The sequence below is a fragment of the Cherax quadricarinatus genome, chromosome 97 (assembly GCF_038502225.1).
Source record: "Cherax quadricarinatus isolate ZL_2023a chromosome 97, ASM3850222v1, whole genome shotgun sequence".
Classification (NCBI taxonomy): domain Eukaryota; kingdom Metazoa; phylum Arthropoda; class Malacostraca; order Decapoda; family Parastacidae; genus Cherax; species Cherax quadricarinatus.
In genome coordinates, this window is record NC_091388.1 from 136,008 (window position 1) to 154,330 (window position 18,323).

At 43.2% G+C, this 18,323-nt stretch overlaps 1 protein-coding gene across 2 annotated transcripts in view; it reads left to right on the plus strand.

The window, feature by feature from the left end:
- Positions 1-18,323, plus strand: part of LOC128704980 (uncharacterized) — a 55,430-nt gene that overhangs the window by 25,060 nt on the left and 12,047 nt on the right. For both annotated transcript variants that reach the window (XM_053800191.2, XM_053800192.2), the window contains exons 2-4: positions 590-893; positions 1,933-2,053; positions 8,617-8,702. In XM_053800191.2, the coding sequence (XP_053656166.2) occupies positions 834-893; positions 1,933-2,053; positions 8,617-8,702 (267 nt within the window). In that variant the 5' untranslated portion in view covers positions 590-833. The remainder of the gene's footprint in view (positions 1-589; positions 894-1,932; positions 2,054-8,616; positions 8,703-18,323) is intronic.

Below are 18,323 nucleotides of genomic sequence, written 5' to 3' on the forward strand. Positions count from 1 at the left end.
TAGGCTTCATGAGAGTGTGTTCCACGCGTCTACAACTCTATCACCGATCCAACACTTTCTAAATCTCTTCTAAATCTAATACTAATGACACCCTTGATGGGCCCTTTTCTAGAGAATCAATTTATTTTTATGGGCCGGGAGATCCCAGCCTATATAAATCAGTTTATATAAATCAGGCAACGGGTGGCGGCTGAACCCATGGAAATTGAGTCCTTGAAATCAAAGACCAGTGTGTGTAGTTTATATACTTGTGTGTAGTTTATATATGTTTATACATGTATTTAGGTGTTACCATAGATTATAACTATACATTAATATATGAGAAGCTCATGTGTTGTATATAATACTGACAAGATGAAGAATTAAACACATGTCTAACATCTGTGAATATTTATTGTAGACATTCCACCAGCCAGTGTCTTTATCATGCCACTGGATGACGGAACGTCCACTAGATACCCAGATGTTGCTCATAATTTATAAGGTACTTTTAAATGTGAGTCATGAGTATCCTGTGACTCACAGAAGTGCGTAGTTCTTGGAAGTTGTATAATGTGTCTGACTCACCTAACAACATTTACCCTCCCAGGACCAGCTGCCTCTGAACGCTAGGTACGCACAGGAGGGGGAAAAACAGAGACTAATAAAGAAGGACAAAGAAGCAGAAGGGTGAAGAGGAAGACGAACATTTCAAGAAAGTAGAGGAGGCAAAACAAGGAAAGTGTAAAGAGGACAAAGACAAACAGGAAGTGAAAGTGTGGAAGGGAAAAAAATAAATTCTGGAGACCAGAAGACCACAAGAAAGACCAGAGAATTAGAGGACCACGATAGCCATGGCTTGCACTCTGAAGAGTGTTGTGGTCTGCGGTATCCTACTGGCAATACTGGATATCGTAAGTGTTTCATGTTTACTCTCATTCTCTCTCACTTTTTCTTACTAATGGCTTAAGTGCTCATTTGTCTTATTCATTCTCATTCTTTCTCAGTTTTTCTTAGTATTACTTGACTCTCTTGCTGCCTGTCCATCACCAGTGTCTCACCACTGTCTCTCTCCACACAAGTGTCTCACCACTGTCTCTCACCACACAAGTGTCTCACCACTGTCTCTCACCACACAAGTGTCTCACCACTGTCTCTCACCACACAAGTGTCTCACCACTATCTCTCGCCACACAAGTGTCTCACCACTGTCTCACCACACAAGTGTCTCACCACACAAGTGTCTCACCACTGCCTCTCACCATACAAGTGTCTCACCACTGTCTCTCACCATACAAGTGTCTCACCACTGTCTCTCACCACACCAGTGTCTCACCACACAAGTGTCTCACCACATAAGTGTCTCACCACACAAGTGTCTCACCACTGTCTCTCACCACGCCAGTGTCTCACCACACAAGTGTATCACCACTGTCTCTCACCACAGAAGTGTCTCACCATTGTCATCACACAACTGTATCACCACTGTCTCACCACACCTGTCTCACCACACAAGTGTGTCTCACCACACAAGTGTCTCACCACACAAGTGTATTACCACTGTCTCTCACCACACCAGTGTCTCACCACACAAGTGTATCACCACTGTCTCTCACCACAGAAGTGTCTCACCACTGTCACCACACAAGTGTCTCACTACTGTCTTTCACCACACAAGTATATCACCACTGTCTCCCACCACATCAGTGTCTCACCACTGTCTCTCACCACACGTGTCTCACCACACCAGTGACTCACCACTGTCTCTCACCACTGTCTCTCACCACACATGTCTCATCACTGTCTCTCACCACACCAGTGTCTCACCACACCAGTGTCTCACCACAAGTGTCTCATCACTCTCACAACACCAGTGTCTCACCACTGTCTCTCACCACACCAGTGTCTCACCAGTGTCTCTCACCAGTGTCTCACTGCTACGTTGTCTCACAGATACACGGGCTAGTGACGTCTGGTTTCTACGGCTACCAGTTCATCGTTCAGTCATTCTACCTGTGCCCGCTCAACCTACCCGTAGAGAAGTGTCATAACAAGATCTACATCTACGAGCAGAGTAAGTAGTTAGTTACCAGTTGCCAAAGGCACGTGTCGATAGACACTTGGCCTGTGGTGTGTTTTAAGGGTATGTATTGTGTGTTGTGTTCTCTGTGCTGTGTGTTGCTGTCAAAAGCACTTTTCGCAAGACACTTGGCTTGTTTTGAGTTAGTTACTAGTTGTCAAAGTTACTTGTCGATAGACACGGCGTGTGTACACATAAATATTAGTGTAACCACGAACGAGTGGTATTGACTAACCAAGGATTCGAACCACCAGTTCGTGGTTACAGTAATATAAAATACTGCTCTTTGGGTTAGTACACCAAACAGGGAGTAAAATGAAATTAGCTCAGAGGCACCCACACCACCGTATGTCCTCGGATGACTGTAAAACACCTAGCTTGGCTGGGTGCGTCATTCTTGTAGGATTTGGTGGTCCTGTGGGTTAGAGTGTCATGCGGTTTTCGCTCACCATGAGGTGGGCCAAAACAACATGGGTTCGAGTCCTCGGCTAGTCGCAGTGATGTTGATTAAATACCACTCGTTAGTGGTTACAATAATGCTTATATATATATATATATATATATATATATATATATATATATATATATATATATATATATATATATATATATATATATATATATATATATTTATATATATATATACATATATATATATATATGTGGGTGTGTGTGTGTGTGTGTACTCCGTACTCACCTATTTATGATTACAGGGGTCGAGTCACAGTTCCCGGCCCGCCTCATAACGTACCCCTTACCTGGTTTACACCCTCTTAGCCTCGTGAAGCCAGTCGTACCCATTCACAAAACTATGTACGAAGCCTGCCTGCACTATTTTGTCCAGGAGCTGACCACCCTGAGGATGAAGAAATACTTCTCGATATCCCTCTGTTAATGGCGTATAGCTGTTTGAGTATAACTGTTACAGCGCCACGGCTTACAGTACCACGGCTGTATCCCGTGGGCAGGCTGAGGGGACGAGCGAGCCGAGCTTTTGAATTGGTGGTCAGCGTCACTGACGCTGTGACAATGAAACGGGTATACGCTAACCGTTATACCCTAACGGCTATACGTTAACGGTTGCACTCTAACGGCTCTAAGTCTGGAGACTCTAACAACTAGACTCACAGTGTGAAGCCATCATGCACTCAGAGGCTATCCAGCTCGTGATGATGAAAGATATTCTAAGACTTTTGGCAAGTCGTTGAACGTGTATCAATAATAGGATCCCAGGATAGAACCTTCAGACAGTACTCTAGTTCTGAGACATTACCTCTCAGTGACTAGGTTCTTCTGACATGTACCAAGAATAGGATCCCAGGATAGAACCTTCAGACAGTACTCTAGTTTTGAGACATTACCTCTCAGTGACTAGGTTCTTCTGACATGTATCAAGAATAGGATCCCAGGATAGAACCTTCAGACAGTACTCTAGTTTTGAGACATTACCTCTCAGTGACTAGGTTCTTCTGACATGTATCAAGAATAGGATCCCAGGATAGAACCTTCAGACAGTACTCTAGTTCTGAGACATTACCTCTCAGTGACTAGGTTCTTCTGACATGTATCAATAATAGTATCCCAGGATAGAACCTTCAGACAGTACTCTAGTTCTGAGACATTACCTCTCAGTGACTAGGTTCCCTTTGTTTACATATTTGTTTATCCAGTCTACCTATTTCCGTTTTTGAAAAAGAGACAAGCAGAATAATATTCTTTCTACACTGTACCCAACACTAGTCTTACATAATAAAAGTCACAATACAGTGACTGGAACAATATATAAATAACCCGCACATCAGAGAGAAATGTATGGCGATGTGTTGGTCAGACTTAAATTTCATTCTCCTAAATGCGGGTTGTGTACCGTTTTTTTTCCACGTACTTGAAAAAGGTTAACGGCGGGCTTTTTTTCAAGTACCTGAAGAGTAGAAATAAAGGCCTTTATTGTATTTGTATTGAAAAAAATAAGCCGTCGGCATCTTGCCACTGCCCCCAGCATTCCCGTTATATTGTTTTTATGTTTATAAGTGAGGCTATTGTTTGGCGGCGTCGGAGGTTTTGTTACAGTCAAGGGTCGAGGAAAATACCCATTCATCCTGTTAACTTTCATAAGTTTTTGTGTGGATTTGTCACATACGGGTTGCAGCAACTTTCTGGTTTAGTTTGGGTTAGGTTACAGCCTAGGTTAGGGTAGAAGATAGGTTGGGGTAGGTCTGAGATTAGGGTGGGTTAGAGGCTAGCTTAGGTTAGGCTAAAGGCTAGGTTAGGTTAGGTTAGAGGCTAGGTCTGGTTAGGTTAGAGCTAGGTTAGGTTAGAGGCTAGGTCTGGTTAGATTAGAGCTAGGTTAGGCTAGGTTAGAGGCTAGGTAAGGTTAGAGGTTAAGTAAGGTAAGGTTAGAGGCTACGTTCGGTTAAGTTAGGTTAGGCTTGGCATCCCTTATTTTGAAGGTTCTCGTTTTCCATTAGATAGTGACACTACTGTGATCTTTGAAAGTGAGATCCTCCGACATTATCACTCCCAGGTCCTTCACGTTAATTTCTCGCTTTATTGTATGGTTAGAATTTATTATTGGGTTTAAAGTCTATCAACTACATGCGAGTCAATAATGTTGCTAATAACATCAGCAAACAAGAATACTTTAAACTCTAAAACAAACTAGATTTCTTTGTGCAGTGTACAGAGAGTAGTTTACATATAATAAATTATTGTTAGTTACAAAGAAAGTCACTAACATGCAAGGGATTTCGGGCAAATTAAAGATTAACGTTAACTCAGCGTATATACACAGTAATACACCTCTCAGTAATACACAGCGTATATACACAGTAATACACAGCGTATATACACAGTAATACACAGCGTATATACACAGTAATACACAGCGTATATACACAGTAATACACAGCGTATATACACAGTAATACACAGCGTATATACACAGTAATACACCTCTCGGTGTATACAACTTTACTCAGATTTTTGGTACCTTGTCATTTTTGTGATAAATGGTGTAAAACCGACACATTTAAATTTACAGACACCATTATGCTCATGGTGTCCACTTCACATATATTTTGAAGAAGCGCTAAACCCCTATGAGTCACACAACTTAGTAAGAATGGTTGGAAGCATCTTAGTCACCGAGGGAGTCATTACCTAACAACGACCCGTGTCACTTACAACGTTCCCGATGGACAAAACAGCGTTCCCGACGGACAAAACAGCGTTCCCGACGGACAAAACAGCGTTCCCGACGGACAAAACAGCGTTCCCGACGGACAAAACAGCGTTCCCGACGGACAAAACATGAACGTCTAGTACAGGGAGTGTATGCAAATTAGGCTGCCCACGTATTAAACTGGTATGAAAATATGTGGGTCACCCTACCTGGCTGGGAGACGTCTTGTGCTTTCATTAAAATTAGACACATGTGCAACATCTGGGTATCTTTAATGTAGACGTTTCGCCCAACAGTGGCTTTATCAATACAAATTCTAGGACATAACTTGAAGACAGTAGAACTATATAGAAAAGGTTAGGTAATCAGTCCCTCAGCCTTGGAGTTGGTGTTAAGAGCACCGTAGTTGTGAACAGCACGGTAGTCGTGAACAGCACGGTAGTTGTGAACAGCACGGTAGTTGTGAACAGCACGGTAGTTGTGAACAGCACGGTAGTTGTGAACAGCACGGTAGTTGTGAACAGCACGGTAGTTGTGAACAGCACGGTAGTCGTGAACAGCACGGTAGTTGTGAACAGCACGGTAGTTGTGAACAGCACGGTAGTCGTGAACAGCACGGTAGTTGTGAACAGCACAGTAGTTGTGAACAGCACGGTAGTTGTGAACAGCACGGTAGTTGTGAACAGCACGGTAGTCGTGAACAGCACGGTAGTTGTGAACAGCACGGTAGTTGTGAACAGCACGGTAGTTGTGAACAGCACGGTAGTCGTGAACAGCACGGTAGTTGTGAACAGCACGGTAGTTGTGAACAGCACGGTAGTTGTGAACAGCACGGTAGTTGTGAACAGCACGGTAGTTGTGAACAGCACGGTAGTCGTGAACAGCACGGTAGTTGTTAACAGCACGGTAGTTGTGAACAGCACGGTAGTTGTGAACAGCACGGTAGTTGTGAACAGCACGGTAGTTGTGAACAGCACAGTAGTTGTGAACAGCACGGTAGTTGTGAAAAGCACGGTAGTTGTGAACAGCACGGTAGTCGTGAACAGCACGGTAGTCGTGAACAGCACGGTAGTTGTGAACAGCATGGTAGTCGTGAACAGCACGGTAGTTGTGAACAGCACGGTAGTTGTGAACAGCACGGTAGTTGTGAACAGCACGGTAGTTGTGAACAGCACGGTAGTTGTGAACAGCACGGTAGTTGTGAACAGCACGGTAGTTGTGAACAGCACGGTAGTCGTGAACAGCATGGTAGTTGTGAACAGCACGGTAGTTGTGAACAGCACGGTAGTCGTGAACAGCACGGTAGTTGTGAACAGCACGGTAGTTGTGAACAGCACGGTAGTCGTGAACAGCACGGTAGTTGTGAACAGCACGGTAGTTGTGAACAGCACGGTAGTTGTGAACAGCTCGGTAGTTGTGAACAGCACGGTAGTTGTGAACAGCACGGTAGTTGTGAACAGCACGGTAGTCGTGAACAGCACGGTAGTCGTGAACAGCACGGTAGTTGTGAACAGCACGGTAGTTGTGAACAGCACGGTAGTTGTGAACAGCACGGTAGTCGTGAAAAGCACGGTAGTTGTGAACAGCATGGTAGTCGTGAACAGCACGGTAGTTGTGAACAGCACGGTAGTCGTGAACAGTACGGTAGTTGTGAACAGCACGGTAGTTGTGAACAGCACGGTAGTCGTGAATAGCACGGTAGTCGTGAAGAGCACCGTAGTCTTCACGACTACGGTAATCTTAGCACCAACTCCAAGGCTGAGGGACTGATTACCTCATCTCTTGTATAGTTCTACTGTCTTCAGTAGGGGAGCGAGGGGAGTTGAAGGTGGAGAATCAAGGAAGGTAAAACTTGGCATGTTGTTATGTCTGACGAGTTCATTAATAATAGTGTTGAAGGCTCCTGGTATTGCCATATGAGCATATATCACGTAGCAGTGGATTTTTGTAGCAACACCGTCAGGTAATGGGGATAATATGTTCCTAGTGGAGGACGAACATGAGAGGCTTTAAGAGTTTTGGCGATACTGGCTTTCAGTTTCGCAATTGCAGCTTACGTTGGAGACCTTGTAGATGTTTTCTTTTGTTTTTCTTGACTTTTATTGACAATTTCTTTTCTCGTAGGGCACTTGGCAGCGATTCTTGCAGTTCAGGCATTTTGGAGAAGTGGTGGTGCAAGTCTTGAAATCATGTCCTTTACTGCCACAGGTCGAACAGGATTTTTTACCCATGATAGGACAGTCCTTGGTGGTATGCAGATAAGAGTAGCAGCGCCAACACTGTGTTATCGGTTGAAATCTCTCTGCTTCAATGTGGCTTTGCTTGCTGTATTAGTGGATCACTATTCCAGAGGTAATAGTTTGAGCAGCCATAGTGACGTCAGTCAAAGTCTTCTTTAGCACTGAAGAATTTTGGTGATTTAATTCACAGTGGTCCAAGAATTCTGATCTACTGATGTCTTGAGTTTGTCGAGAGATTGGGTTGTTATAAGCTTATCAGGACGTTTAATGAAGACCTACGTCTTTGCCCCGAGTGCTGGAGAAGGCATAACTTGGAATGCACCTTCGGTGAGAAGGTAACAGTAGTGGTAGTGGTAATACTAAGTTTCTCGGCTTGAAAATCGTCATTACAGACGAAGAATGCATCTTTGAGCAAAAGAAATGATCCCCAACGGGGATCGTAGAAAGACCACAATGGTATCAGAGAGTCTGTGCCCTGCATTATGTTTTTAAATATTCTTACCTATGCAAGACAAGCCATTGGGGGTGGAAATCTTTAGCTCAGGTACTTTCACACTTCTCAGTGCGTCATCAGGAGCTGTGCAATGTTGCAAAGACAGCAACAGGAGGAGTAGGGTAAGTTTTCAGAGAGTCGTAGTGTGGAGGTACTGGCCAGTCTCAAACTATATAATATATATATATATATATATATATATATATATATATATATATATATATATATATATATATATATATATATATATATATATATATATATATATATTTATCTTGCAAGCTCCTGATGATGTGTTGATTACAATACGAAAGGCCTAGAGCTGTTACTGAACTCCCCCGTGGTTGTTTTGCATCTTGTATCACTTGTTCGCGATATTTGCATAAGTATATAATATTAACAATGTGCAGCCCTTCCCCTCAAGGAAGGTTCCTTGATATTGGTGAGAGGCTCTTGATTTAGGGAAATGGATCTGTGCTCCAGTTCCCCGAATTAAGCCTGAATGCCTTCCACATCCCCCCCCCCAGGCGCTGTATAATCCTCCGGGTTTAGCGCTTCCCCATGATCATAATAATAATAATAACATGCAGCCCTTATGGCCCTAATTAATGCCAATTAACCAATTAACTTTCATCTCCCACAGTGTTCCAAATGCGTGTGTTCATCGGTATTGGTGAGGGCATAGCAGGAGTTATATTTTCTGTTATCTACATCGTCGCGTTAGTCAAGGTAAATTATCCTATGAATTTGTAAATGGTGATAACCCGCACATAGGAACTTACGACGACGTATCGGTCCGACTTGGACCATTGTTCCAGTCACGGTATTGTGGCTTTTTTAGTTATGAATACGTTTATGGTCCAAGTCGGGGCGAAACGTCGTTTAAGTTTCAATCTGCTATATACGGGTTATTTATGTATAGTTTCATAGTATTGTGCCGTTTTATTATTCATACACACTTGTGTGTAGGTAAGGTTAGGTAAGGCTTGTCAGGAAACAGGAACTTTTGGTCATCTGACCGAGGCCTTCCACTGGCTTACCGGTCCACCCCCTTTAAAAATTAAGGTAATGGATTTGTGGGTATTTTAGGAAATTTATTAAAAGGAACATTTCGCCACTATTGGTTTGTCCAGTCCGTCAGCTGGAACAGACGACCTGACTATACACAGCCTATTAAAACCAATCTGACTGTTGCTACAACAGTCAGATTGGTGTGTGACAGGTAGCTGTCTACGACGCTCGGTGGGGCCCAGTTTTCCGACTCAGCGTCAACGCATTTTTCAATTGCATTATCATGTATTCCACTTGTGGCATATAATTGATCGCTTTTTATTTAGACAATAATCCAACCTAACCTAACCTAACCTAACCTAACCTAACCTAACCAAACCTAACCTAACCTAACCTAACCTAACCTAACCTAACCTAACCTAACCTAACCAAACCTAACTTAACCTAACCTAACCTAACCTAACCTAACCAAACCTAACCTAACCTAACCTAACCTAACCTAACCTAACCTAACCTAACCAAACCTAACCTAACCTAACCTAACCTAACCTAACCTAACCTAACCAAACCTAACTTAACCTAACCTAACCTAACCTAACCTAACCAAACCTAACCTAACCTAACCTAACCAAACCTAACCTAACCTAACCTTACCTAACCTAACCTAACCTAACCAAACCTAACCTAACTTAACCTAACCTAACCTAACCGAACCTAACCTAACCTAACCTAACCTAACCTAACCTAACCGAACCTAACCTAACCTAACCTAACCTAACCTAACTTAACCTACCCTAACCTAACCTAACCTACCCTAACTTAACCTAACCTACCCTAACCTAACCTAACCTAACCTAACCTAACCTAACCTAACCTAACCTACCCTACCCTAACCTAACCTAACCTAACCTAACCTAACCTACCCTAACCTAACCTAACCTAACCAAAACTAACCTAACCTAACCAAAACTAACCTAACCAAAACTAACCTAACCAAAACTAACCTAATCTAACCTAACCAAAACTAACCCAACCTAACCAAAACTAACCTAGCCTAACCTAACCAAAACTAACCTAACCAAAACTAATCTAACCAAACCAAAATTAACCTAGCCTTCTCTAACCTAACCTAACCTAACCAAAACTAGCCTAACCTAACCAAAACTTACCTAGCCTAACCAAAACTAACCTAACCTAACCTAACCAAAATTAATCTAACCTAAATAACGCAAATCGAGAAATTTGCTGTAAATCGTATGTCAGAAATTCATTTTCACACGTGTGTCCGTAACGAATGGTCAACTTCCAGTCGAATTTTTGTCACGTTGAGGCTATCATATGCACTTCGTGGAAGTTAGTCATGTATACACAAATACAGATACACAATCATACATAGCAGCACATGTGTAATGAACCTAGTATCACCCAAAAAAGTCAGACTGACTTATTTCCATTGGCGCACGAGCCGCGAGGTATACGAAAGGACAAACAAAAGAGGGAATAAGACTCACGAAATCGTAATGACACGATTGCAAACAAGCCATGCCACGGGTAGGGTTAGAACCCGCGATCCGAGTCACAAAACTCCAGACCGTCCCGTTAGCCACTGGGCCAGTGGCTTCCTAACATCCCTATGACTCATCTGGGTTTTCAGCTTCCAATTGTGGCCCTTTGTTCCTGTATCCCACCTCTCAAACATTCGATACCTGTCCACTTTTTCAATTCCTCTCAGAATTTTATAAGTTGTTATCATGTCCCCCTTATCCCTCTTATTCTCTAGTGTCATCAGGTTGAGTTCCCTTAACCTCTCCTCATGAGACATACCCCTCAGTTCCTGGACTAATCGTGCTGCAATTTTTTACAGTTAAAAAGATGCAATCGACCCATCTATCTTACTTTTGTTACCTTATCGTAGAACTCAAGTAGATTTGCGACACAGGATTTCCCATCTCTGAAGCCGTGCTGACTGTCATGTATGAGCTCAATCTTTTCAATGTGATCCACCACTCTTCTCCTGATAATCTTTTCCATGACTTTACATACTATAAAAGTCAGTGACAGTGGTCTGTAGTTTAACACTGTCACCTTTCTTAAAAACTGGAACTACATTTGCTGTCTTCCATGCTTCAGGCAACTGCCTAGTTTCGGTAAATTTAATATAGATTGCTGCTAGCAGCACACACAGTTCCTCTGCTCCTTCTCTCAGTATCCATGGAGATATATTATCTGGGCTCACCGCCTATGAGGCATCTAGTTCACCTAGCAATTTCTTCACCGCTACCTTAGTTATGTGTACTGTGTCCAGCACACTTCTTTGAAGTTCGGCTTCTCTCGTTGTTCTCGTGCTGCTGCATTCTCCACTGTTAACTCTACAAGGTATTCAAAACTCAGAATATCATGATCACTAGCACCAAGGGGTCTTTCGTGTGTGATATCCCCTATGTCTGAATTATTCAAGGTGAATATAAGATCCAGCATTGCTGCAACATCCTCTCCTCTCTCTCTGGTTGTATCCCTAACATGTTGGTGCATGAAGTTCTCCAATAAAGTCTCCAACATCTTAGCCCTCCATGTTTCTGGTCCACCATGTGGCTCTAGGTTTTCCCAGTCAATCTCTTTATGATTGAAATCTCCCATTATGAGTAATTTTGTCCTACCCATATGAGCCCTCCTGGCCACTTCAGCTAGTGTATCCACCATTGCCTTATTGTTCACATCATACCCTTGTCTTTTCCTCCAACTGTTTAGTGGTGGGTTATACATCACTTCTATCATCACCTTTGGACCCCCAGTCTGAAGTGTTCCTACAGTGAAGTTGTCTGTTTACTTTCTGTCCATTCCTCCCATTTCGTCAAAACTCCACTGTTTTTTTATGAGCAGTGCTACTCCTCCCACTCCTCTGTTCTGCCTTTCCTCAGGATATGATATCCAGGTGGAAAAATTGCATCTGTTACCATCCCTGTAAGTTTTGTCTCTGTTAGTGCTATGATGTCAGGTGATGCATCAGTGATTCGTTCTTGCCATTCTTCACTCTTATTTATTGCATCTGCATTGGTGTGCCATACCTTTAGCTTCCTTTCCATTACTGTATTTTGGGAGATGGAAGAGGAAGGTGCAGGCTGGGAGGGTGGGAGGCAGGGCGGAATATTATAGGAGGCTGCTGTGATTGGGAAATAAGTGCTTAGTAGAATGGGGACTATGAAGTGTGGTTTGTTGCTGGTTGTTGTGTTTGGTTGATATGTGGTGACAGGGGTTGAGAGGTTTCTGTAAGCATTTGTGTTTAATGTTCCTCCAAAGGCTGAGCTTTCCTGTCTGTCGTTGCCTGTCCTGTCTCTCTTTCCTTCCACTGGTTTTGTGTTGCTCTCACTTTCAGTTGCTCCCTTTCTTTTCATGTTTTGTTTCGATTGAGGTACACTTGTTGATATTCTTGAGAGTCCTTTAACAGTGGCTTCTGTTGTAGTATCCTGTTCCGTGCCACTTCTGTCATCTTGAATGTCAATTTGATTGGTCGATTTTATTTCCCTTGAATATCCCCAAGTCTGTGAAATTTTCTGAGACATGTCCTTCTCTCCTGCTGTTACAGTGATGCTCTTAATCTCTATTTCCTCCCAATGCTTTCTTTCATCATAGGTTTTCTCTTCAGCCTCCTGAACCCCATGAATAAATATTGACCTCTCCCTCTCTTCCCAATTCTTTTCCCTGCATATCTCTGGATTTGATTTAAGCATCTCCTTTATTGTTTCCTTTATTATCTCCTGGGCACTCTGATGGCCTGATAGTACTTCTGCTAGCAACTTTTTAGCCCCATCCCCTCCTTCAGTCCCCTCGCTGCCTGCTGATATTCCAATTTCAGTCACATTGCTCATTTTGGACCTCATCTTTATATCCTGCTTCAGCACAACCATTTCTTCCTCCAATCTCTGTATCTTTGCCTTAGCTACTACAGCTCGTGATTCCCATTTCTTGCTCTCTGCAGATATCTTCTCTAACATGTTATTGCAAAGCTCATTTAACCTTTTTTCCCATTCTTGATAAATTTTGTTCTTGAAATGTTCTACCCATTCATCCTTTTCAGACCTTTATGTCTTCCCTTTTGAGAACCCCTTTTTTTTATATCCTGTTAGGATGCTCTAGCTCCTTCAGCTTTGTGTAAAAATGTGTGTGTGGTGGGGAGAGATTTATGAGTTAATGTGTTAGGTTAGGTTTATCTGAGTATGTGTATATGTGTGTGTGTTGTCACCTAGTTGTACTCACCTAGTTGTGGTTGCAGGGGTCGAGTCATAGCTCCTGGCCCTGCCTCTTCACTGGCTGCTACTGGGTCACTCTCAATGCACCATGAGCTTAAAGCTATGAATGGATTCTGCCTCCACTACATCACTTCCCAAACTATTCCACTTCCTGACTACTCTGTGACTGAAGAAATACTTCCTAACATCCCTGTGATTCATCTGTGTCTTTAACTTCCAACTGTGTCCCCTTGTTGCTAAGTCCAATCTCTGGAACATTCTGTCTCTGCCCATATCAATTCCTCTCAGTATTTAATATGTCGTTGTCATGTCTCCCCTATCTCTCCTGCCCTCCTGTGTCGTCAGGTCGATTTCCCTTAACCTCTCCTCGTAGGACATACCCCTTAGCTCTGGGACTAGTCTTGTTGCAAACCTTTGCGTGCGGGCGTGTGTGTGTGTACTCACCTATTTGTGGTTGCAGAGGTCGAGACTCGGCTCATGGCCCCGCCTCTTTACTAATCGCTACTAAGTCCTCTCTCTTTCTGCTCCATTAGCTTTATCATACCTCGTCTTAAAGCTATGTATGGTTCTTGCCTCCACCACATCGCTTTCCAGACTATTCCACTTCCTGACAACTCTGTGCCTGAAGAAATAATTCCTAACATCCCTTTGACTCATCTGAGTCTTCAGTTTCCAATTGTGACCCCTTGTTTCTGTGTCCCATCTCTGGAACATCCTGTCTCTGTCCACCTTATCTATTCCTCGCAATATATTGTTATGGGCCTGACGTCTTGAACGTTTCCTTACTGAGTTATCGGAACGCTATTCTCAGGTTTACCAGGCGACCATATGCTGCAGCAGTTATTTGGTTGATGTGTGCTTCTGGCGACGTGCTTGGTATTATGCTCACCCCAAGATCTTTCTCCTTGAGTGAGGTTTGCAGTCTTTGGCCGCCTAGCCTATACTCTGCCTGCGGTCTTCTTTGCCCTTCCCCGATTTTCATGACTTTGCACTTGGCGGGGTTAACTTCTAGGAGCCAGTTGCTGGACCAGGTGTCCAGTCTGTCCAGGTCTCTTTGTAGTCCTACCTGATCAGCATCTGATTTAATTCTCCCCATTAACTTCACATCATCTGCAAACAGGGACACTTCTGAGTCTAACCCTTCCATCATGCCATTCACATATACCAAGAATATCACTGGTCCCAGGACTGACCCCTGTGTGTGTGTGTGTGTGTGTGTGTGTGTGTGTGTGTGTGTGTGTGTGTGTGTGTGTGTGTGTGTGTGTGTGTGTGTGTGTGTGTGTGTGTGTGTGTGCGCTTGTCTCACTCTATGAAAAAAGGGGGGGGAGGGTACTGTATCACGCCATGCTACGCTACTCTTTTGATGATTATAGAAATATTTCTCATTCTGTTCCTTATTAATATGTACTATAATTCTTACTGGTGTACATGTGTGTTTGTATGTGCGTGCGTATTTACTAGCTTATTCTTCGAGAAAAATAGGAGGGGGGGGGGTCACTTACACGCTAAGCTACGCTACTCTTTTGAAGATAATTGAGTTCTCATTCTATTCCTTATTCATATATACTAATATTTACTACTATAATACTTACTGGTGTACACGCGTGTGTTTACTAACGTGTTCTTTAAGAAAAAAAAGGGGGGGGGGGGTCACTAGGCTACACAACTCTTCTGAAGATTTTTAGATAACTTACTAAATATTGTCAGGGTTACCCCTATGTTTCTCCTGCCACTGAAAGTTAGCGAGTAATGTTATAACATACAGCCAGAAGGGCCAGACACAACGAGACTTCAGACACCAACCTATATCGCTGCGACAAGTTGTCTGCACAACAATGGAGGCTCCTGGTGGTGGCTTCTGTGAACTCCTTCAGTTTGTAACTCCCTTCGTAGCTTTTATCAGGCCTTCAAGTTTTTATCTTTACGTTAATAACTTGGTATTCACACATTTTTTTTAGTATTATGGTCATAACAAATCGATGATATTAACTGGAGTCACACAAACTGCTGGGGATTTACGAAAATTTAATTTTCTTTCATTATTAACTATATCACTCGTTTATGACCTTATCACTACACTGCTGCTATAACCTTGACCAATTAAATATATTTGTTTTGAATATTTGTGTCAACACTGCTGCCAGCACTGACCAGCTGGCTGCCCTCCCTCACTCACCTTCCAGTAACACCCGCATTCAAATTTAAATTGTAAAATTCTTGATCTTATCACATTATTCACACTCTAGAAAGCTGTAGGTATGTTCACTGATTCAGTCACGTACGATGACCGCTAATAATAACTTAGGACAGCCGCTAGAACACTAAATCCTAGGAGCACTATTACTGCGTCATGTGTGTATGTGTGTCTAATCACCTAATTGTGATTGCAGGGGTGGATTCATAGCTACTGCCCCGAGTCGTAGCTCCTGTGTGTGTGTGTGTGTGTGTGTGTGTACTCACCTATTTGTACTCACCTATTTGTGGTTGCAGGGGTCGATTCATAGCTCCTGGCTCCGCCTCTTCGCTGATTGCTACTAGGTCCTCTCTCTCCCTGCCCCATGAGCTTTATCATACCTCGCCTTAAAACTATGTATGGTTCCTGCCTCCACTACGTCACTTTCTAGGCTATTCCACTGCCTGACTACTCTATGACTGAAGAAATACTTCCTAACATCCCTTTGATTCATCTGAGTCTTCAACTTCCAATTGTGTGTGTGTGTGTGTGAGTGTGTATGTGTGTATGTGTGTGTGTATGTGTGTGTGTGTGTGTGTGTGTGTGTGTGTGTGTGTGTGTGTGTGTGTGTGTGTGTGTATGTGTGTGTGTGTGTGTGTATACACAGGTGTGTACCTGTGTCTTCCACAGACGGGCATAACTTGATCTTGGCCTCCTGGGCTCTTATCATATGCACTTTCTGTTTTAAATGTGTACGCTGTTTGTTTAAAATGATTGTTTGAATTCTATCTTTTTTCTTTTTTTGGTTCTGTGAGCTATGATGTCAAGTCTGGGTCGCTGAGCAACTCCTTGTGTCGCGGAGGAGGATTAGATTTTACCACAGAAGTGGCTAGTTTATTGTGCATCTCATATCCATCCTGTGGATGGTAGTGGCTAGTTTATTGTGTACCTCATATCCATCCTGTGGATGGTAGTGGCTAGTTTATTGTGTACCTCATACCCATCCTGTGGATGGTAGCGGCTAGTTTATTGTGTACCTCATATCCATCCTGTGGATGGTAGTGGCTAGTTTATTGTGTACCTCATATCCATCCTGTGGATGGTAGTGGCTAGTTTATTGTGTACCTCATACCCATCCTGTGGATGGTAGTGGCTAGTTTATTGTGCATCTCATATCCATCCTGTGGATGGTAGTGGCTAGTTTATTGTGTACCTCATATCCATCCTGTGGATGGTAGTGGCTAGTTTATTGTGTACCTCATATCCATCCTGTGGATGGTAGTGTAAGGGCATATGAATACACGAAAGGCCTAGGAATTAGGCCCCAGTCGGGTGAAAGGAATAAATCTGGATTTATATATGCAGTTCATTTATCTGTTACAATAAAATTTAGGAAATTTGATTAATATATTTTGACGTATCAGATAGGTTATTATACTGTCTCTGTATTCGAGGATGAGGAGAATAAAAGGAGGTGGATGAGGATGTCATGGAGGTGGTGGAGTAGAGATAGAAGGGGAAAGGGATAGTAAGGATGTCATGGAGGTGGTGGAGTAGAGATAGAAGGGGAAGGGGAGAGTAAGGATGTCATGGAGGTGGTGGAGCAGAGATAGAAGGGGAAGGGAAGAGTAAGGATGTCATGGATGTGGTAGAGTTGAGATAGAAGGGGAGGGGGAGAGTAAGGATGTCATGGAGGTGGTGGAGCAGAGATAGAAGGGGAAGGGGAGAGTAAGGATGTCATGGAGGTAGTAGAGTTGAGATAGAAGGGGAGGGGGAGAGTAAGGATGTCATGGAGGTGGTGGAGCAGAGATAGAAGGGGAAGGGAAGAGTAAGGATGTCATGGAGGTGGTGGAGTAGAGATAGAAGGGGAAGGGGAGAGTAAGGATGTCATGGAGGTGGTGGAGCAGAGATAGAAGGGGAAGGGAAGAGTAAGGATGTCATGGAGGTGGTGGAGCAGAGATAGAAGGGGAAGGGAAGAGTAAGGATGTCATGGAGGTGGTAGAGTTGAGATAGAAGGGGAAGGGGAGAGTAAGGATGTCATGGAGGTGGTGGAGTAGAGATAGAAGGGGAAGGGGAGAGTAAGGATGTCATGGAGGTGGTGGAGCAGAGATAGAAGGGGAAGGGGAGAGTAAGGATGTCATGGAGGTGGTGGAATAAATCGTAATATTACTAAAGTTAATAATAACTAATGATGACCTTAATACTAACCATTACTTACTGAACCATGAACAACTACATTTATTTCTGAGCGTTAAGAAACACACGTGACTTCCATCAATGCACAACCTCTGATATCCTAGCCTGAAACTCGTGTAGAATTTCCAACGAGCATGACTGGGGAAAGCAACCAGTGAATCAGGCTATAACCAGTGTTGCTGGTGCTCTCTCAGTGGTGATTCACACCCTGCTGAGGTGAGCTTGTGAATCAGGGTATCACTAAGTGATCTATCTAATGAGGCCAGACTGTGAATCATGGTATCACTAATACTTCTGTTTCCTCGTCTGGGAAACAACCTGACATGAATCTTTGTCATAGAATGACCTGGTAAATGATGCTTCCCTTATGGCAGATTATTATTATAATCAAGGGGGAAGCGCTAAACCCGTAGGATTATACAGCTCCTGGGGGGGATGTGGAAAGCATTGAGGCTTAATTCGGGGAATTGGAGCACAGATCCAATTCCCTAAATCAAGAGCCCCTCACCAACATCAAGGAACCTTCCCTGAGGGGCCCTTATGGCAGAGAAATAGCTAGACAAGGAGATCTAATATCCCTTACGGCAGAGAAATAGCTAGACAAGGAGATCTAATATCACTTGTGTATGTTGGGCAGCAGACAGCCTATAGCAGGATTTTTTGCCTATACAACTTAGGTGCTGTATAAATATATATGGACGCGTATGTTAGACGTGACATAAA